Genomic DNA, 23164 nt, shown 5'->3' on the forward strand with positions numbered 1-23164 from the left:
CCAATGGGGTGGGGCCAGCTGGGTCTGGGTCTTGCACAATTGGCGAAGTGCACACGGGTGGGCGGGGACTTGACTCTGGGTCTGGCGGCGTGTCCCAGACAGGATGAAGATTTTCATATACATTTTACTAATTTTCTTTCATCTCTGACATTTCTATTAATGTTTCTATTAATAGCAACATTAAAATATTTCCTCTAATTAATTCCCTTTTAATGTGCATGAATTTCATGCACCGGGCCACTAGTCCTATCTAATAAAAGAGTAATATACAAATTAACCATCACTCTGACACAAAGATGGCGGCGCCAGTCTTTTCAGTCCCGCTGGAGGGCGGCCACTGAGAGCAGGGCCTGCTTGGCCATGACCAGTGGAAACCCGGGAGCGGCCAAGCAGGCTCCGCAGACAGCAGAGAACCACAGGGAGCGGGCCTAAGCCATCAGTAGGACATCCCCTGAGGACTCCTGGATCGCAGGTCGGGCTGAGGGACCACCCCCCCCTCCGCCCCCCGTGCATGAATTGTGTGCACCAGGCCTCTAGTATCCTATCTAATAAAAGAGAAACATGGTAATTAGCGTACAACCGCTACCCTTCCCATTGGCTAATCAAGGCGATATGCAAATTAACTGCCAGCCAAGATGGCGGCCGGCAGCCAGGCAGCTGGAAGTGAACATGAGGCTTGCTTGCTTCAATGAAGGAGGACTCCAACGTTCCATGCCTGCCTTGCCGGCCTCTGAGCTGGCAGTTTGAAACATTGTAACAAATATAGAAGCTAAACAAAACCCCAGAAACCAGCTTTCAGCCAGCAGGGATCTCAGAGCTGGAGATGATACAGTGTTTCGATTATAGAACCGAAACAAACCAGATACCTGCTTTCAGCAGCAGAGGCCTTGGCCCAGAATTAAAAAAAGAAAAGAAAAAAAGGAGTGGTTGGGAGCTTCAGTCACCCGCCAGGCTGAAAACGGCCCTCAGCCCCTCACCCAGACTGGCCAGGCACCCCAGTGGGGACCCCCACCCTGATCCAGGACACCCTTCAGGGCAAACCAGCCAGCCCCTACTCATGCACCAGGCCTCTATCCTATATAGTAAAAGGGTAATATGCCTCCCGGCACCGGGATCAGCGTGACGGGGCAGCGCCAAAACCCCCTGATTGCCCTGCGGCTCTGTGTGTGACAGGGGGCGGGGCCACAACCTCCCTATCTGCCCTGCTCTGTTCATGACGAGGGAAGGCGCCCCAACCCCCTGATCAGCCCTGCTCTGTGCCTGATAGGGGTGAGCTCCCCAACCCCCTGATCGCCCTGCGGCTCTGTGTGTGACAGGGTGCGGCGCCCCAACCCCCCAATCGGCCCTACCCTGAGTGTGACTGAGGGTGGCATCGCAACCTCCCAATCCGCCCTGCTCTGTGCATGACAGGGTCGGCGCCCCAACTCCCCAATCGGCCCTGCTCTGAGCCCGACCAGGGACTGCACCTAGGGATTGGGCGTGCCCTCTGCCACCCGGGAGCAGGCCTAAGCCAGCAGGTCGTTATCTCCCGAGGGGTCCCAGACTGGTAGAGGGCATAGGCAGGGCTGAGGGACGCCCTCCCCACCCCCCCCCCCGAGTGCACAAATTTTTGTGCACCGGGGCCTCTAGTATATATATAAAAAACAATTGCACTGTAATGTTCAAAATCTCCTTACAAAGTGAGTTACCATCTACTGATGCTTAAATTGATGAATTTCCTGGAAACAAAATAAAGCTAGACATGTTTTATTTATATTTTCCCATAAGACATGTGAAACAGAGTTGCTTCTCACTACCAACCTCTAATCTTTGTACACACTGCCCTGGATTTTAAAGCTCACAGGCTATGATTTCAGCTTCAAAATAACACAAAGGAGAAGGTGATACAGGCATTATTATTATCTCCATTTTGAAGATGGACTCAATTTAGTCCCTATGTTCCTCTTGGGCTGGGAGACTCTCCATGCCCTTGTGGAGCAACAGTAGTAACAAGACAGAGTAAATCTGCCATAGAGCACTCTGAGGGCTCCTGCCTCTACCTCGGCACAGAAAGCATCTGGGGAAGTGACTGGGTTCTAAAACATTGGAAGTAGTTTTTCAAATGTAGGAATGGAGGAAGTTAATCCAGGCACAAGGAATAACATGTTTTTGATAAAATCTGTGTACTCCAGAAGGTAGCCAGATATGAATAGAGAGTAGAGGGGAAATGTGGGGTAGGAGGAAGGTGAGGTTTTAGAGTGAGATAGGAAACAAATCAGGAAAGACTATAAGACCAATCCACCAGGCAGTAGGAGCCATGGAAAGTTATACCTCACATGGTCAGCTATTTCTCCAGAGCTCATGGGAAAGATGTATTGGAGGAAAAACTACAGGGAGCAAGTGACTTATGAGAGACTGCAGTCTAGGCCAGTAGTTCTTAACACCGAGTATACGAGAAAATACCCTTAAGTTGTGTTAAAAAAAAAAATGATGCATAAGGAATATATAGTAATGGAAGTGGTCATTACATGGATAAATCTAAATGAATGACTGTAAAACAATGGATATGCCTCATGGTTAGAAATAGATAAAGAACTAAAATGCAACACTAGTGGCCTGTCAATTGGGAGAGGGGCAGATCCAGTGGTCTACGTACAGTTCTTTTTTTTTTTTAAATATATTTTATTGATTTTTTTTTTTTTTTTACAGAGAGGAAGGGAGAGAGATAGAGAGTTAGAAACATCGATGAGATAGAAACATCGACCAGCTGCCTCCTGCACATCTCCTACTGGGGATGTGCCCGCAACCCAGGTACATGCCCTTGACCGGAATCGAACCTGGGACCTTTCAGTCCGCAGGCCGACGCTCTATCCACTGAGCCAAACCGGTTTCGGCTACGTACAGTTCTTGTGTTAACTAGGAATGCAAAGTGATTCGACCACTGTGGCAGTTTCTTATCCTTACCATATGTGTTAATTTTCTACAGCTGCTCTAACAAATTTATCACAAACTACATGGCTTAAAATAAGACATATTCTTATAGTTTCGTGAGTCAGTTAACATGATTCTCACAGGGCTAAAATCAAGGTATGGACAGGGCTGTGTTATAGGGGAGACTCACTCTTGGCCTTTTCCAGCTTCTGGGAGATACCCATATTCCTTGGCTCCTGACCTGGAGTCCATTTTCTTTTTTTTTTTAATTTTTAAATTTTATTTTAATGTTTAAAGTATTACAAATAGTAGTACATATGTCTCCTTTTTCCCCCATTGATCTCCCCCTGGCCCCCCTACACCCCTCGGCACATGCCCTCACCCCAGCCCTCCAGTGTCTTGCGTCCATTGGTTATGCTTATATGCCTGCATACAAGTCCTTCAGTTGATCTCTTACCCCTCTTAACCCTCCCCAGCCTTCCCACTGTATTTTGACAGTCTGTTGGATGATTCTTTGCCTCTGTATCTATTTTTGTTCATCAGTTTATAATGTTCTTTATATTCCATAAATGAGTGAGATCATGTGGTATTTTTCTTTCACTGACTGGCTTATTTCACTTAGCATAATGCTCTCCAGTTCCATCCATGCTGTTGCAAATGGTAAGAATCCCTTCTTTTTTTTTTTCTTGGCGCGACTCTTCCTACCATCTGAGCAGCCTTCTTTCTCCTGCCAGTGAATGAATAGCCACAAGATGAAAATTATTAAATTACAACTTGTTAAATACTAATACGGAATCATAGACTGAAGAGAAGAACCCAAATTCAAACAGCTTCATGGAGGTCTTATCTTAAGTTCTCCATTAAGGCACAATGGCGACTCTTAAGGAAAAACTGATTGCACCAGTTGCCAAAGAAGAGGCAACAATCCCAAACAATAAGATCACTGTCATGGGTGTTGGACAAGTTGGTATGGCGTGTGCCATCAGCATTCTGGGAAAGTCTCTGGCTGATGAGCTGGCCCTTGTGGATGTGTTGGAAGATAAACTCAAAGGAGAAATGATGGATCTGCAGCATGGAAGCTTATTTCTTCAGACACCTAAAATTGTGGCAGATAAAGACTACTCTGTGACCGCCAATTCTAAGATTGTGGTGGTACCTGCTGGAGTTCGCCAGCAAGAGAGAGAGAGTCGTCTGAACCTGGTGCAGAGGAACGTTAATGTCTTCAAATTCATTATTCCTCAGATCGTCAAGTACAGCCCTGATTGCATCATAATTGTGGTTTCTAACCCAGTGGATATTCTCACATATGTTACCTGGAAACTAAGTGGATTACCCAAACACCGTGTGATTGGAAGTGGATGTAATCTGGATTCTGCTAGATTTCGCTACCTTATGGCTGAAAAACTTGGCATTCATCCCAGCAGCTGCCATGGATGGATTTTGGGAGAACATGGCGACTCAAGTGTGGCTGTGTGGAGTGGAGTGAATGTGGCAGGCGTTTCTCTCCAGGAACTGAATCCAGAAATGGGAACGGACAAAGACAGTGAAAATTGGAAGGAAGTGCATAAGATGGTGGTTGAAAGTGCCTATGAAGTCATCAAGTTAAAAGGATACACCAATTGGGCTATTGGATTAAGTGTGGCTGATCTCATTGAATCCATGTTTAAAAATTTATCCAGGATTCATCCAGTATCGACGATGGTGAAGGGGATGTATGGCATTGAGAATGAAGTCTTCCTGAGTCTCCCATGTATTCTGAATGCTCGGGGATTAACCAGTGTTATCAACCAGAAACTGAAGGATGATGAGGTTGCTCAACTCAAGAAAAGCGCAGATACCCTCTGGAACATCCAGAAGGACCTCAAAGACCTGTGACTACAGGGTTCTAGGCTGTAGAAATTTAAGAACTACAATGTGATTAACCATGAGCCTTTAGTTTCCATCCATGAACATGGATCACAGTTGCTTTTATCCTCCTAAATATGTGAATCTGGGCTTACAGAATCAAAGCCCATACCTGGTGTAATGCTTGCAACATGAGTCCTTGAACAAATAAATTAACGATGGTAGTGTGAAAAAAAAAAAAGAATCCCTTCTTTTTTACAGCAGTGTAATATTCCATTGTGTAGATGTGCCACGGTTTTCTAATCCACTCATCTGCTGATGGGCATTTAAGCTATTTCCAAATCTTAGCTATTGTAAATTATGCTGCGATGAACATAGGAGTGCATATATCCTTTCTGATTGGTGTTTCTGTTTTCTTGGTATATAATCCTAGAAGTGGTATTACTGGGTCAAATGGGAGTTCCATTTTTAATTTTTTGAGAAAATGCCATACTGTTCTCCACAGTGGCTGCACCAGTCTGCATTCCCACCAGCAGTGAAGGAGGGTTCCTTTTTCTCCGCATCCTCTCCAGCACTTTTTCTGGCAGGTGTAAGATGGTACCTCATTGTTGTTTTGATTTGCATCTCTTGGATGATTAGTGATTTTGAGCATGTTTTCATATGTCTTAGCTTTCTGTATGTCCTCTTTCAAAAAGTGTCTATTGAGGTCCTTTGCCCATTTTTTGACTGGATTGTTTATCTTCCTTTTGTTAAGTTATATGAGTTCCCTGTAAATTTTGGAGATTAAAACCTTATCGGAGATAACATTGGCAAATATGTTCTCCCATACAGCGGGCTTTCTTATTGTTTTGTTGATGGTTTCTTTTGCTGTGCAGAAGCTTTTTATTTTGATGTAGTCCCATTTGTTTATTTTCTCCATAGTTTCCATTGCCCTAGGAGCTGTATTGGTAAAGATATAGCTACGACATATGTCTGATATTTTGCTGCCTATGGGGTCTTCTAAGCTTTTTATGGTTTCCCGTCTTACATTTAAGTCCTTTAGCCATTTTGAGTTTGTTTTTGTGTATGGTGTAAGTTGGTGATCTAGTTTCATTTTTTTGCATGTATCTGACCAATTTTCCCAGCACCATTTATTGAAGAGACTGTCTTGACTCCATTGTGTGTTCTTGCCTCCTTTGTCAAATATTAATTGAGCATAATGGCTTGTGTCGATTTCTGGGTTCTCTGTTCTGTTCCACTGGTCTATATGTCTGTTCTTGTGCCAAGCTCTTTCTGTGAATCCATCATTACCCTAATCCCAAAACTGGATAAAGGCAATACAAAGAAAGAGAATTTCAGGCCATTATCCCTCATGAACATAGACGCCAAAATTCTCAACAAATTCTAATAAATTGAATCCAGCATTACATTTGAAAGATCATACACCATGACGAAGTAGGTTTTATTCTGGGGATGCAAGGATGGTACAGTATCTGCAAATCAATAAATGTGATACAGCACATAAATGAACTGAGAGATAAAATCATATAACCATATCCATTGATGCAGAAAAAAAATTTTTGACAAAATCCAACATTATTTCTTGATAAAAACTCTCAGCAAGGTTGAAATAGAAGGATCATACCTCAACATAATAAAAGCCTTATATGACAAACCCACAGCCAACATCATACTCAATGGGCAGAAACTAAAGCCATTTCCCCTAAGAGCAGGAACGAGACAGGGATGCCCAATCTCACGACTCCTGTTCGAGATAGTACTGGAAGTACTAGCCATTGCAATTAGACAAGAAAAAGAAATAAAAGGCATCCAAATTGGAAAAGAAGAAATAAAACTGTCCTTATTCGCAGATGACATGATATTGTACATAGAAAACTCCAAAGAGTCTATCAAAAAACTACTAGGCTTAATAAATGAATTTGGCAATGTAGCAGGATACAAAATTAACACCCAGAAGTCTATGGCTTTTCTATACACCAATAATGAACTCACAGAAAGAGAAACTAAAACAACAATCCCATTTACCATTGCAACAAAAAAATTAAGATACCTAGGAATAAATTTAACCAAGGAGATAAAGGACCTGTACTTAGAAAACTTGAGGATGCTGAAAAAGATATAGAGGAAGAAATGAACAAATGGAAGAATATACCGTGTTCATGGGTTGGTAGAATCAACATCATTAAAATGTCCATACTACACAAAGCAATCTATAAATTCAATGCAATCCCCATTAAAATACCAACCACATACTTCTAAGACCTAGAACAAGCTCTCAAAAAATTCATCTGCAATAAAAACGACCCAGAATAGCTGCAGCAATCTTGAGAAAGAAAAACAGTGTTGGAGGTATCACAATACCAGATATCAAGCTATACTACAAAGCCACTGTTCTCAAAACTGTTTGGACCCCCTTTTCAAAGCCAGCAATGTCTCAGTCTGACCTTCTCCTCTTCCTTGCTCTCCCACTTACTGGGCCCACCAGCATCATTCCCCTGCCTGCTGGTTAGCAACCTTAATTCCCCTTTCCATGTAACCTAACATTCAAAGGGTCCAGAGATGAAGACCTTTAGGGCCATTGTTCTGCCTATGATGCCATACAGTCCAACAATTCTAAAAGTGCATTGAAGATAACTGAAAATATCTCTCCATTCAAAGACCTGTACTTAAATATTTATAGCAGACATTTTTCATACTCTGCCTAACTTGAAACAACCCAAATGTCCATCAACTGATGAACGAATAAACAAGTTGTAGTTCATCATACAATGGACAAACTACTGATACATGCAGAACATGAATAAGTCTAAAAGTAGCATGCTAAGTCAAGCCAGACGCAGAAAGCTATAGACTACGACTCCTCCTCAGGTGACATTTTTGTCAAAGTGAAACTAGAGGGATAGAAATTGGCTATGTTTGCCAGGCCATGTGGAGGGGCAGGGCACATGGACTTGAAAAGCACTCAAGGAAAGCTTTGGGGGGTGGAAATATCTCATATCTACTGTGGTGGTGGTTACCTGGCTATGTACATTTCTAAAAACTTAAGCAACTACACATAGAAATTTTTTTACTAAATGTAAATTATTCCTCAAAAATAAAAAGTAAAAGTTAAAAGGCCAAAACAATGGGAATGAAAAAATCACTACAGATTTTGTAGACATTAAATTGTCAAAACATTTGAAAATATAGAAGAAATGATAAATTCAATTTAAAAATTGACTTACTGTTATAAGAGTTAATGGAAAAGCCTATATAATAAAGAGGTAATATGCAAATTGACCATCACACCCTCGCACAAGATGGCCGCATCCATGTTGTCACAAGATGTCCACCCCCATGTGGTCACAAGATGGCTACGCCCATGTCATCACAAGATGGCCACCGCCATGTCATCACAAGATGGCTGCCACAAGATGGCCGGCAGGGAAGGGCAGTTGTGGATGATCAGGCCAGCAGGGGAGGGCAGTTGGGGGTGATCAGGCTGGCAGGGGAGCAGTTAGGCGTCAATCAGGCTGGCAGGGGAGTGGTTAGGGGGTGATCAGGCAGGCAGGCAGGTGAGCAGTTGGGAGCCAGTAGTGCCAGATTGTGAGAGGGATGTCCAACTGCTGGTTTAGGCCCAATCCCACAGGCCGAGGGGTCCCATATTGGAGAGGGTACAGGCTGGGCTGAGGGACACCCCCTTCCCCCAGTGCACGAATTTTGTGCACCAGGCCTCTAGTGTCATAATAAAAGGCAATCCATAATTAAAATTTCCTTAGGCTGTGATAACTCTCCCAGAATCTTACCAGACATTTAAAAAAGAAAGCCGTTCATTTCATAAACTTTCCCTGTTGTAGGTAAGACAATGCCCTCACCTCAAGATGCCCATTCCCTAATCCCTGGAACCTATGACTAGGTTGCCTTACCTTGCAAAAGATACTCTATAGATGTGGTTTAGGTTACAGCCTTGCGATGGGAAGGCGATCCTAGGTGGGCCCAGTCTAATATTTAGGTCCTTAAAAGCTAAGAGCTTTCCTGCTGTGGTCAGAGGAAAATGAGACAGAAGCAGAATCAGAGATGCAACTCTGTGGACAAGACAATGGAGGTGGGGCCACGAGCCAGAGAGTGCAGGGGAGGGGGCGGGATAGGGGGTTGGGGGAGGCCTCCAGAACCTGGAAAAGGCAGGAAATGGGTTCTCTGCTGGAATCTCCAGAAGGAAAGGAGCCTGATGAGACCAAAGGGAGACTTCTGTCCACCAAAATTATAAGATGAATACATTTATATTGTTCTTACCACTACGTTTGTGGTCATTTGTTACAGCAGCAATGGAAAACATTCCCCAAGAATAATAGGTAAAGGAAACACTCCAAACTCATTTTATAAAGCCAGTATAACTTTCATTTCAAAGCCTAACAAGGACATTCTAAGAAAGGGTGATTATGCAGGAAATGATGCAAAAATCCTAAACAAAAAAACCTAAAATACTAGCCTAATCCAGCAGGCACAGTGCAGGCTCCCTGCCGCGGGCTCTGTCTGGGCTCAGGATGGCATACCCAGCCTGGAGCGCTGGGGCCTCAAGCAACCTTTCCAGGGAAATGGAGGTCTGTGTGAGGCCTGAAGAGTGCCCGTCAGCCAGAAGAGAGTGGGAGCTGTGCTGCAGGCAGAGCACAGTGACCAGGAGCACAAACCCCAGGCTCTGACCTGGGTGAGGCTGGGGTGCAAGCAAAGCCGGGGCAGGAAAGGCCTTGTACCTGGTGTGAAAGGTTTTGGACTTCTCTTGAAGATGATAGGAAGCCATTAAAGAGTTGCAATAAGGGGTATGACATCATCACATCTATGTTTTGGGAATAAGTCCCTGTGGCACCCTATAAAAGTGGATTTAATTGTAGGTGGGAGTTGGGAGGGGGAAGGTTGGGGAGCAGCTTGCTGGAGGGCTCGAGGCAATGGAAATGATGTGGGCTGGGCTCAGGAGAGTGAGGATAGGAGACATATTAGGTCCTGGGGAGATAGGACTGTGGGATGGGCCTGGTAGGATGTTGGAGTGATGGCTAGGAGGGCACCTCTGGCTTGTTCATCTGGGTATATGGTTGTGTGACGACCTGGGCAGGGTAGCCAGGGGCAGGGGCAGATTGTGGAATGAAGAGGCAATGACTGGGGAGGCCAGTGCGGGGTTCAGAGGGGTCAATATTGTGTGCAGATGGACTCGGGGGCCCAGGAGAGTGTGAGATCACTGGGCACACATGTGGAGAGAGGAAAAGTGCCCCCACAGAATCCAGAGGAAAAAAATATATAGGGACAGGCCAGGGGAGAGGAGCCTACAACAGGACAGAAGGGACAGCCAGGGAGGGAGGAGGAGAGCCAGGAGAGGGGCATCTGGAGAGAAGAGGCAGAGCAGACAAGACAGGACTGATGTTAAGAATGAATCCAGGGCAACAGAAAGATGTGTAGAGCTTGGATTTCTCAACAATGATGTCACTGGTCACCAGAGACATCAGTGAGACAGTGGTTCCACTGGAGGAAGGAGAGGCAGGAGATGACTCAGGTGGGGGGTGGGGGCACTGAGTGCACAGGGGAAGGAAGGACTTTCCTAGGAATCTTGGCTATGACAGGAAGAGACAGGAGGCAGTGATTATCAGCTAGCTGTTACTAGTCATAAGGCATCCCCAAAATGTGTACAACAGCACGATGTATGTGTTATTTCCCACAAGTTCTCAGATGGGCTAGACCTGCTGTTTAGGGCCAGGCTGCAATCAGCTGCTCCAAGGAGCGGGGCGCACCCACAGGAGAGCCTGCGCTTGTTCTCAGATGAAGTGTGCAAGGCATCCCCTGGCCAGCCATCACTCGCACTGCACTGCCGTGGCCACAGCAAGTCTGGCCAGCCGGGCCCAAGGACGGAAGCCCACCTCAGATGGTCAGAGGAGGAGATGTAGGCAGAGGAGTGTGGCGGCGTGGACACTTTGTCGTCTGTCCTCCACGGCCCTGAGCAGCCTCTCTGCTCCCCTGCCCTCCGCTGACCCCGTCCTCACAGCAGCCACAGTGACCTGATCACAGGCCCTCGCTTCAAACCCGGGTGCTGACGGTGACTGCAGCCAGTCCGCTTCCTGTCGGCCGTCCCCTGTGCCGTGGGCTCCCCCAGGGACGCGTGTGCTCTTCGGCCCCCCAGGAAGTAGCTCTCCCGCCCCGGCCTCTGGCAGTGGGGGCTTTTTCACGTGCCGGTGTGTTTCCGCCGGGACCTTGTTTCTGGAGACGGCCCGCTGGGGCAGGGGCCTTGCGGGCCACGTTCACCTCCATCCCAGGGGTCACTCCTGGCAGCGGGCGTTTGCGGAGTGAACAAACAGACACAGCCAGCCGGAAGGGGCAGAGGCCGGGTGACTGTTGCCCTGAGGTGCTGGCGAGAAGACCAGATGGGCTGCAGCGGGCCTCGCCCACGTCGAGGCCCACATGGGGCAGAGCCAGGCCACCAGCGTGTCGGGGCTCGTTGTCCTCCATGGCCTGCCTTTCCCTTCTCTTCAAGGCCTGTGAGGACGCCCAGGACAGTGTGGAGAGGGTGGTGAGCAGAGCCCTGGCTTGGTTCCCCGAGGAGGAGAAGCCTTCGCTTTTCACTGGTATGTCTACACTGGGGTTTTCACGGAGCCCCTGGGGTGAGGAACTTCCCTTATGTCCTAGCTTTTGAGTTAGTTTTGTTTTTAGTTAAGAATGGATGCTGGATTTTTGTCAAATGCTTTCTCTGTATCTATTGAAATGACCATATGCTTTTGTCTTTTCTAGTTACTTTTCTTAAAGTTTATTTTTATTGTGAGATAATGAACATATAGCATCATGTAAGATTAAGGAGCACAGCGTGCTGATTTGACACACTTAGTTGCTGCAATGCAATGGTCACTTCAGGTTCCCTAACACCCTGATCACGCTCACTTTTTTTTTGTGGTGTGAACAGTTAAGATCTGGTCTCTTAGCAACTTTGAAGTTTGTTATACAGTAGTGTTCTCTACAATCTCTATGCTGTGCATCAGGCTTCAAAATTTTATTTGTCTATTAGTTGCTAGTTGTACCATAAAACAATGTATTTCCAATTCCCCTAACCCCCAGCCCCTGGTAACTACCACTCTACTTTCTATTTCTGTGACTTCGGCTTTTTTAGATTCCACCTGTAAACGGTGTCATGCAGGATTTCTCCTTCAATGTCTGACTTTTCTCAATTAGCTTACTGCTCAAAAGGTCTATCCATGTTGTTGCAAGTGGCAGAATTTCCTCTTTCTCATGACTGGATAATATTCCACTGTGTGTGTGTGTGTGGGTGTGTGTGTGCGTGTGCGCGCGCATTACATTTTCTTTATCCATCTATGCATTGACACACAGGCTGTTTCCATATCATGGCTACTGTGAACAGTGCTGCAGTAAACATGGGAATGTCCTCCTTTCACTGCCTTTGACTAGATACCCAGAAGCAGAATTGCTGGGTCATATGGTAGTTCTATTTTTAAATTTTTGAGGAATGCCCACACTATTTTTCATAGTGAGTAAGCCAATTTACATTCCCAACCACAGTACATAAATGTTCCTTTTCTCCACATCCTCACCACCAGCACGCAGTCCTGTCTTCTTCATAGCAACCATTCTAATAGGTGTGCAGTGATATTTCATGGTTCTGCTTTGCATTTCCCTGATGATTAGTGATGTTGAGCATTTTTTCATGTCCTGTTGGTCATCCGTATGTTTTCTTTAAAAAATGTCTATTTAGCTATGCCTCCTATATTGTAATTAGATTGTTTGTTTTTTGTTATTGAATTGTATGAGTTATTTATCTACTTTGGATATTAACCTCTTAGACAATATATGGTTTGCAAATATTTCCTCCCATTCTATAGGTTGTTTTTTCATGTTGGGGGGGTTGGTTATTTACTATCCTGAAGTGTTTTAGTTTGATGTCCCACTGGTGATATTTGCTTTTGTTGCTTGTGCTTTGGTGTCATATAAAATAAACAAAAACAACAACATTGTCTACACTGATATCAAAGAGCTTCCTCACTATGTTTTCTTCTACGTGTTTTATGGTATCAGGTCTTATGTTTAAGTCTTTAATACATTTCAAGTTAATTTTAGTGATTGGTGTAAGATAGGCATTCAATTTTATTTTTCTTCATGTGATTATCTAGTTTTCCCAACACCATCTGTTCTTTCCCCACTGAGTGTTCTTGGCTCCCTTCTCAAACATTAGCTCACTATGTATACAGGGATTTATTTCTGGGCTCTCTATTTTGTTCTATTGATCTATGTGTGTATTTTTGTGCCAGTACCATACTGTTTTAATTACCATAACTTCATAGAATAGTTTAAAATCAGAACGTGTGGATGCCCTCAGCTTTTCTCCTTTTCATGGTCGCTTTAGTTATGGAAGGCCTTTTCTGGCTCCATACAAATTTTAGGATATTTTTTCTATTTATGTGAACAAATGCCATTGGAATTTTGATAGGGATTCATTGAATCTATAGATAGCTTTAAGTAGTATAAATATTTTAACAATTCTTCTGACCTATGACTATGAAATAAATTCCTACTTGTTTGTATTTTTAATTTCTTCATGAAACACTTGTAGTTTTTATTGTTTAGATCTTTCAGTTTTTTTTCAGTTTTATTGAGACATAAAACTTATACATATAGCACTGTGTAAGTTTAAGGTGTACAGTATAATGACTTGACTTTTCATATATTGTAAAATGATTACCACAATAAGTTTAGTTGACATGTATTATATCATAGAGATATAAAATACGAAAAGGGGAAAAAAGTTTTTTTCCTTGTGATGAGAATTCTTAGGATTTACTCTTAGCATCATCTGCACTTTCATCCCCAGTACTTCTTTATCTTATAACAAGAAGTTTGTACCATCTGACTACCATTAGATTCCTCCTCCCGCCAACTTCATTCAATTCCCCCTCTTTCACTTTTTTTGTTACATTTATTCTTAGTACTTGTTGTTTTTGATACTATTGTGAGTGGGATTGTTTTTAAATTTCGTTTTTAGCTGTTTCTTTGTTAGTGTATAGAAAAACAACTGACTTCTGTATATTGATTGTACATGTTGCCACTACTGAATTTGTCTATTAGTTCCAACAGTGTTTTGGTTGAATCTTTACACTTTTCTATAAATAAAATCATATCACCTACAAGCAATGGCAGTGTTACTCTTTTCTTTCTGATTTGGATGTCAGTTCTTTCTCTATCATGCCTTCTGTCTTCTCCTTGTGGAACTAGATTATTCTCATATTTGTTCTTTTGCTGAAATTCCACAGACCACATAAGGCTTTCTTCATTCTTTTACATCTTGTCTTTCTTTGTTTTGCTCTAACTGGGTTACTTAAAAATTTTGTTCTTCAGCTCATACATTCTGTCTTCCACTTGCTTTACTCTCCCCCACATGCTGTCTATGGCATTTTAAAAATTTCATCTGTTGAATTCTTCAGCTCCAGAATTTCTGTTTGGTTCCTTTTTATGATTTCTATCACTTTGATAAATATCTCATTTTGTTCACATGTCTTCTTCTCTTCTTCCTAATCTCAATGAGCTGTCTGAGTTGTGTGTGTGTGTATTTTTAACTCACTGAGTTTCTTCAAAACATGTATTTTGAATTATCAGCCACATTGCAAAATGCTCTGAGCTTGATTATTGGAGAAATGTTTCCTTTTGGTAACAACTTTGGTCACAAGTTTTGGTAACAAAACTTCCTTGATTTTACATTGTTGCTGTTTCATTTGAAGTAGCAGTCACCTCCTTAAATCTTTTTTTCTTTTTACTGTTTTTGTGTGTTTTTTCTTTATTGATTAAGGTATTACATATGTGTCCTTATCCCCCCATTGCCTCTCTACCCCACTCCACCCCCACTCATACCCTCAGCCCCCTGGTGTCTGTGTCCATTGGTTAGGCTTATATGCATGCATACAAGTCCTTTGGTTGATCTCTCTAGTTGCCTTCAGATGGGATTTTTCCCCCACCTTCCGCATTTTCCAGATGGTGGCACTAGAACCTAATTTTGTGGTTTCTCCCTAGCCCAGAGATCCTGGTTTGTTTTTCTGATAGCATTTATTTATTGTATTCCCTGTTGCCACTGTACTTGGGAGGGCATACAAGGAGCCAGCTGCAGAGTGGTGGGAGATTTGGTTAAACATTTTAGGTGCTGGTGGTGCCTGCAGACCTGGCGAATAGATAGATTCCAGGGTGAGGGACTCCCAGAGCATCCTGATCAGACTTCCTACTGAAGTCCTGAGCACCTTCCCCAGTCCTGGAAGCCCCACCTCAGTACTCTTCCGTGCTGTTGGAGAGAAACAGGTTTCTCCAGCTGCTTTCAGCCCCACTAAGGAAGCCAGGCACTCCCTCTCCTCCCCTCCTCCCTCCCCCTCCCCCCACCCCCAGAGTCTGAGTGGGGGTGCAGCATTGCTTTGGCTGAGGGGAGAGGTGGGGCGTGGTGGACAGAGTTTTTTTTTTGTTGTTTTTTTGTTTTTTTTTTATCCTCACCAGAGGATATATTTCCATTGATTTTTAGAGGGAGTGGAAGGGCAAGGGAGAGACAGAAACATCAATGTGAGAGAGACGCATCCATTGTTGCCTCCTGCACACAGCCTGCAACTGAGATACATACCCTTGACCTGAAATACCCTTGACCTGAATCAAACCCGGGACCCTTCAGTCCCTAGGTCAACACTCTATCCACTGAGCAAAACTGGCTAGGGCTAAGAAAATTTTTCTTATCAAGCAACTATAGCTATCAATATAGCTTTTTTCTCCATTGGCATGTTGGAATCTCCCCTCTGGAAGGCTGGACTTCTGCAAATTCTCTTTCATTTCTGGTTATCTGCCCAGGTGAGCAGGTGAGCATTCTCCAGGTTTTTTCCACAACAGTGGGGAGAGGGGTTTAGGTAGGTTTGCTGGCTCCTCTGATTTTGCAGTCCATACCAAGGCCTGTCTGCCTATTACCATGCACACAGGTTGGGAGACAGTCCCCCCCCCCCCCCCCCCGACAAGAGGAGCCAGAGAATATGTGCTGGCCCCCACACTCCATGAGGGGGGTAATGTCCAGGGGTGGATGTTCACTCTAGTCTCTAAACCGGGAGGACAAAAAAAGAGGACTGTCCTATGCTGCTGCGGATGCTGAGGTCACTCACACCTACAGGATCTTATGTGGGGACATTGGTGTATTACATGGGGACTAACATTGCTTTTTGGAATGCCAAACCCTGCATTCCTAGGATAAACAGCACCTGATCATGATATACTATTCTTTTTATACACAGCTGTATTTGTTTCACTAAATTAAAAGAATAATTTTTGCATCTGTGTTCCTTAGGGATATCAGTCTATAGCTTTATTTTTTCCCCCAAAGTCTTTGTTTGGTTTTGGTATCAGTGTTATGCTAGCCTCATAATATGAGTTAGAAAAAAACCCCTCCTTTTTAATATTTTTGGAAGAGTCTGTTTAAAATTGGTGGTGTTCTCTTAGATGTTTGATAAAATTAACCAGTGAAGCCAATACTTTTTTTTATGAAGGTTGTAAATTGTGGATCCAATTTTTAAGTAGATATCTCTATGCAGTTTTGCTATTTCTTCTTGAGTGACGTATAGTATTTTGTGTCTTTCACAACAGTTGTAAATTTAATCTAAGTTATGAAATTTGTTGGCATCAATTTTTATTTATAATACTTTATTATTATTCTTTTAATACTAGTAGGACCTATGAGAAAGTCTTCACTTAATTTCTGATACTGATAATTTGTGTAATCTTTTTTCCCCTCCTTAATCTGGCTTTCTCTTCAAAGAAACATCTTTTGGTTTTATTGATTTTCACATTTTATTTTACTGATTTCTGCTTTTATCTTTATTATTTCTTTCTTTCTGCAAACTTTGGATTTATTTGCTCCTGTTTTTCTAGTTTGTTAAGGTAGAAACTTGGATCATTAATGTGAGAATTTTCTTTTCTATAACTAGTGTTTAATGCTATGAAATTCCTTCTAACCATTGTTTCTGCTGAATCTAACAAAATTTTTTTGTGCATTTGTGCTTATTAAGTTAAAAATTGTAAATTTGTTTAAGTATTTTTGAGCTATAGGGTTTTTTACAAGTGTGTTGTTTAATTTCTGAATATTTAGGAATTTCCCAGATATCTTTTCATTATTGGTTGCTAATTTAAGATTATTGCAGTCAGAGAACATACTTTATGTAATTGAGGCTTGTTTTATGGTAAAAACAAAAACAAAAACACGTCTATCTTGGTGAATGTCTGTGTGCATTTGAAAAGAATGTGTATTCTGCTGTTGTTGGTTGGAGTGTCAATTAGATCTGATTGATTAAGTTTTCTATGTATGTATAGATTTTCTGTCTACTTGTTCTATCAATTACCAAGAGATCATTGTTGAAATTTCCAATTACAGTAGTAAATTTGTCCACTTAATATCTATGGATCTGTGGGTCTCTCTTTAGTTCTGTCGATTTTTGCTTCATGTATTTTGAAACTCAGTTGTTAGGTCAGTTATAGGTGCACATACACTTAAGATTGGTAAGTTCTTTTGTGAATTGGCTCCTTTATCATTTAAAAAAATGACCCCATGTATCCCTGAAAAAAATTCCTTGTTCTGAAATCTACTTTGTCTTATATTATTATAGCCATGTTAGCTTTCTCTTTATTCACTTTTATGATGTATTTTCCATCCTGTTGCTTTCAATCTATCTGTGTCCTTATGTTTAAAGTAGTTTTTCAGTAGACAGCATATAATTAAATGTTACTTTTAAAATCCAATATGACTAATTCTGCCTATTAATATTGGAGAGTTTTGATCATTTACAGTAATGCAAGTGGGTTAAATCTATATTCTTGCCATGTTTTTTTGGGGGGGGGGTTAGATGTTCACTTACTCATTGTTTCTCTTTTCTCCCAATTTCTTTAAATTTGTTATTTTTCATGTTTCCATTTTATTTCCCTTTTTGGCTTAAGAAGCATACCTCTTTGTTTTAAAATTTGTGATTACTTTAGAGTTTAAAATATATCTTTAATTATAATTAATAACTAAATTATCACAATATTAAAGATAAATGTTTTATCAGTTCACATGTTTTTCAAGCACCTTGTCATAGTGTGCTTCCATTTTATATTTTACCACTTCACACATTTTCTATGCATTTTACTATAGTATACATCCATTTTATCTTTCTCTGCCTTTGTGTTATTGTTTTCATACATTTACTTCTCCATATGATGTAAAGCACACAACATTTTTTAAAAAATTTTTAATTACAGTTGGCATTTAATATTATATTAGTTTCAGGTGTAGACATTTATATAACTTACAGAGTGATCCCCCAATAAGTCTTTAACCCACCTGACACCATACATACTATTACAACATTACTGACTATATTCCCTATGCTGTACTTTACATCTCCATGACTATTCTGTAACTACCAATTTGTACTTCCTATCCCTTCACCTTTTTCATCCACCCTCTAACCCCCGCACATATGACAATTATCAGTCTGTTCTCGGAATATTTGAGTTTGCTTCTGTTTTGCTTTTTCATTTATTTTATGTGCTTTTTAGATTCCATACATAAATGAAATCATATGGTATTTGTCTTTTTCTGTCTAACTTATTTCACTTAGCGTAATACCTTCTAGGTTCACCATGTTGTAAGATTTCATTCTTTTTTATGTATGAGTAATATTCCATTGTATATATGTACCACATCTTCTTCATTTATTCATCTTTTGATTGGATTATTTAATCAACTGACATTTAAAGTAATTTTTTTTTACATCTTAGCCACACACGAGTTTATTCAGCATTCTAAGTTAAATTAACTTTGCCTTCACTATCTATAGAATAAAAAGGCTAAAGTTCATTGTCCAAGCAATTTGGGGCATCATTTCTCTTTAAAAACTCCCAAGAACTCCATAAAAGAGGTGCTATTTGACAGATCAGAAAACTGAGGCTCTGAGAAGTTCAGTAACTTACCCGAAGTCCCGCAACTGGGAAGCAGAGGAGCCTGGATGTGAATTTCGTCAGTCGAACTTCAAAGCTTAAACCTAATCACTTAGGCTAAACACATAAGACATAATTGTAGAATAGTCCTATTGTGTTCTAGTCATTAGGTACAAAATCATTTTTATTTATTTTCTCTGAATTTCAGAGTTGCCAATTTTTTGCCAATCTTTTACACTCCCCACAGCAGACAGATAGTGCTGCACACCATTGCTGATCATTCGTGTTGGTTCATAAGAAACATGTAAGAAGACTAGATCCATCCCAACAAAACAAAATTGAGAGAGAAAGAGAGACTTGATCAATGAGTGGGTTGATTTTCCTCTCAGTCTGTGAACCTGTGTCCCTCTCTTCCTTTTTTCCTCATCCCCTCACAGCCACCTTCCTGCTCCTTCCTACTGCTTCTGTGACAGGCAGCTGCCCCCCCAAATAAAACCCACTTTATCTTGTCAGCAAACAATAGCTGTGAGAATGAACCTTCAGGCTGAGCTGTGATAGAAATCCTGAACTACTGTGGACCTGACAAGGTCTGTCTTTAATGGAGGCCTCTTGTCTTCAACTTTTTGTTTCATCTCAGAACCATTCCTCAGAAGCAGGAGGCTTCCCAGGAGCGAAGAGTTACACAGCCTGCACCTTATTACAGATCCCCAGCCGAAGGAATCACCTACGTCAACAAACAGATCACTGACTTTCATTTCTTTTCTTTTTTTTATTTTATTAAATCTTTATTGTTCAGATTATTACATTAGTTACTATTTTTTCCCACCATAACTCCCCTCCACCCAGTTCCAACCCCACCCTCTGCCCTCACTTCCCACCCACTGTCCTCATCCATAGGTGCACGATTGTTGTCTAATCTCTTCACTAACCCCGACACCCCTTTCTCCCCCCCCAAGAATAGTCAGTCCATTCCCTTTCTATGTCCCTGATTCTATTACAATCACCAGTTCATCAGATTATTTATCCACTTGATTTTTAGATTCACTTGTTGATAGATGTGTATTTGTTGTTCATAATTTGTATCTTTACCTTTTTCTTCTTCTTCCTCTTCTTACAGGATACCTTTCAGCATTTCATATAATACTGGTTTGGTGGTGATGAACTCCTTTAGCTTTTTCTTATCTGTGAAGCTCTTTATCTGGCCTTCACTTCTGAATGATAGCTTTGCTGGATAAAGTAGTCTTGGTTGTAGGTTCTTGGTATTCATCACTTTGAATATTTCTTGCCATTCCCTTCTGGCCTGCAAAGTTTCTGTTGAGAAATCAGCTGACAGTCGTATGGGTACTCCCTTGTAGGTAACTGATTTTCTTTCTCTTGCTGCTTTTAGGATTCTCTGTCTTTTGCTCTTGGCATTTTAATTATGATGTGTCTTGGTGTGGTCCTCTTTGGATTCCTTTTGTTTGGGGTTCTCTGCGCTTCCTGAACTTGGAAGTCTATTCCTTTCACCAGATAGGGGAAGTTTTCTGTCATTATTTCTTCAAATAGGTTTTCAATATCTTGCTCTCTCTCATCTTCTGGCACCCCTATAATTCGGATGTTGGTACGCTTGAAGCTGTCCCAGAGGCTCCTTACACTATCTTCATATTTTCGGATTCTTTTTTTCATTTTGCTTTTCCGGTTGGGTGTTTTTTGCTTCTTTGTTTTTCAAATCTTTGACTTGATCCTTGCGACCCTCTGGTCTGCTGTTGGGAGTCTGTATAATATTCTTTATTTCAGTCAGTGTATGCTTAATTTCTAGTTGGTCCTTTATCACAACCTTGAGGGTCTCATTAGATTTCTTGCGGATCTCACTACATTTATCGGCGGTCTTACCAGTCTTTTCGAGGATCTCACTACATTTATCGGCGGTCTCACCAGTCTTTTCGAGGGCCTTACTCAATTTATCGGCGGCTTCTAAACAGTTCTTTAAAGATCTTAAAAGTGTGGTTTTGAACTCTATATCCAACAGTTTGCTTTCCTCCAATTCTGTCGTTTGTGTCCTGTTTCTTTGTCTCGGCATTTTTTTATGCTTCGCTGTGTCGATAGAGTGCCTTTCTGTGCTAAGTGTCCCAATTACCTGAGGTAGACACTCTTGGTGCACCCCCTTGTGGGCTTTGTGCACAGTCTTGTTGTGGTTAAGCCTTGATTGTTGTAGTTATCACTGGGAGGAATTGACCAATTGGCTGTGAGAATCAGCTGTGTCTGCGGTGGGAGAACTTCTGTGCTGGAGACACCCCTCTGGGGCTAGACTTGCTTCGATGGGGCTTTGGTGCTCACTGAGTCTGCCCCCTGAGTGTGTCTTTTATGGTTCCATGGAGCTGCAAGCTGGGTGGTCCCACTCTGACCTCTGGGCTTCCTGGCTCCTGGATCTCTAGGGAGGTGCTAATCTAGCCTTTGCCTGAGGCTATCCAGCAAAAGCCTCCCTGCAGGGCTTGGGCGGGGTAGGTCCCACGGGATCAACAGGGCGGGGTTAGCAATTATGGCTGCTCTCAGTCTTGCCCTCAGAGGCTCTGCTTCTCAGTGTCCCAGTAGTCGCTGCAAGCCCCACGGAGAGAAGGCTGCCCTAGGGTTCTGAGCGATGCCAGACAGTCCCGCTTCTCCCGTATGAGTGTGGGTTCTTAGAGACTCGCCCGGAAATGGAGCTCAGAGCCTGAGACTCCCTCCCGATTGAAAACGACAACCGCGCCCTCAGCCTCCAGCCCACTCCGCATGCACTCCGAACCTTAGTATTTTACTTCAGCACTGCGCCTCCTCTGATTCTCGGTTCCTCCTAGTTGTAGAACTTCCACTCAGCCAGCTTTCCTGTGGTTCTGGATGATGTCCATACCGTCTTTTAGTTGTATTTTTGAAGTGGTTGTTGGAGGCAGCAAACTCCCGTGTTTACCTATGCCGCCATCTTGGTTTCCTCTAAAGTAATTTTTATAAGTATTGAGTTATTGTCACTTATTAATTGTTTTCTGATTGATTTGGAGTTCTCTGTTCCTTTCTTATGCTCTTGCTCTCTCATATGTTGATGACTTTCTATAATGTTCTTTTGGATTCATTTCTCTTTATTTCTTGTATATCTCTTTTTGTTTTGTGCTTACCATGTGCGTAGAATATACCAACCTATATTTATAGCAGTCTATTTTTAATTGATGGTTTTACTCTTCCCATCCACATTTATGTTTTGGTCATTATTTTTAATCCTTTGTTTTGTTTTGTTTTTCTTTGTTTTTTTTGTTTTATTTTTTATTATTTTTTTGTGTGTATATTCCTTAATTTACTGTTGTAATTACATATGATCTTCCTAATTTTGCCTTTTAACCTTTGTACTAGTTTTGTTATTGGTTGATCTATTGCTTCTATTATGTGTTTGCCTTTGTGAGAATTTTTTTCAATGTGATATTTTCTTAATCATCCTTTTAATTTTTCCATCTCCTTTTTTTTACATTTTTATTGTTGAGCATATTACAGTTGTCCCTTCCCCCCCTTTTCCCCTATTCCCCCCTCCACCTGGTTCCTGCTCTGCCCCAGGTCTTCACCACCCTACTATCTGTACATAGGTAAGATATTTGATTAATCTCTTCCTGCCCCCCCCCTCACTTTCTCCTTCCCTCTGAGATTCATCAGCATATTCCATGCTTCCATGCCTCTGATTCTATTTTATTCACTAGTTTATTTTGTTCATTAGATTTCTTTTTTTTTTTTTGATTTTTAGATTTAATTGTTGATAGTATGTATTTGTTGCCATTTTATTATTCATATTTTTATTTCTTCTTCCTCTTCTTTTTCATCTTCTTCTCTCCTTCTCCTTCTCCTTCTCCTTCCCCTTCTCCTTCTCCTTCTCCTCCTCCTTCTCCTCCTCTCCTCCTCCTCCTCTTTCTCCTTCTCCTTCTCCTTCTTCCTCTTCTCAAAGAATACTCTTCAACATTTTATATAATACTGGTTTGGTGGTGAACTCCTTTAGCTTTGCCTTGTTTGTGAAGCTCGTTATCTGACCTTCAATTCTAAATGATAGCTTTGCTGGGGAGAGTAACTGTGGTTGTAGGTCCTTACTATTCAACACTTTCAATATTTCTTGCCACTCCCTTCTGGCCTGCATAGTTTCTGTTGAGAAATCAGCTGACAATTCGTATGGGTGTTCCCTTGTAGGTAACTAATTGCTTTTCTCTTGCTGCTTTTAAAATTCTCTCTTTGTCTTTAACACTTGGCATTTTAATTATGATGTGTCTTGACGTGGGCCTTTTTGGGTTCCTCTTGTTTGGGCCTCTCTGTGCTTCCTGGACTTGTAAGTCTATTTCTTTCACCCAGTAGTGGAAGTTTCCTGTCATTATTTCTTCAAATAGGTTTTCAATATCTTGCTCTCTCTCTTCTCCTTATGGCACCCCCATAATGCAAATGTTGGTATGCTTGAAGTTGTCCCAGAAGTTCCTTATCCTATCTT

The 23164-nt window shown here is 41.9% G+C and overlaps 1 protein-coding gene across 1 annotated transcript; it reads left to right on the forward strand.

Annotated features, from left to right (window-relative positions):
* The first annotated feature begins 3614 nt into the window (after nt 1–3614).
* LOC102436121 (L-lactate dehydrogenase B chain-like) lies at nt 3615–4996 on the forward strand. Its single transcript, XM_006085733.3, has one exon. It carries the CDS (start codon nt 3781–3783, stop codon nt 4783–4785), a length of 1005 nt encoding a protein of 334 aa, XP_006085795.1. The 5' UTR covers nt 3615–3780; the 3' UTR covers nt 4786–4996.
* The last annotated feature ends 18168 nt before the right edge of the window (nt 4997–23164 follow it).

This window comes from Myotis lucifugus, unplaced genomic scaffold (genome assembly GCF_000147115.1).
Source record: "Myotis lucifugus unplaced genomic scaffold, Myoluc2.0 scaffold_21, whole genome shotgun sequence".
Lineage (NCBI taxonomy): Eukaryota > Metazoa > Chordata > Mammalia > Chiroptera > Vespertilionidae > Myotis > Myotis lucifugus.

Bases quoted from the DNA above. Each gene is read 5' to 3' on its own strand.
- LOC102436121 (XM_006085733.3), top strand. From the start codon at position 3,781: ATGGCGACTCTTAAGGAAAAACTGATTGCACCAGTTGCCAAAGAAGAG.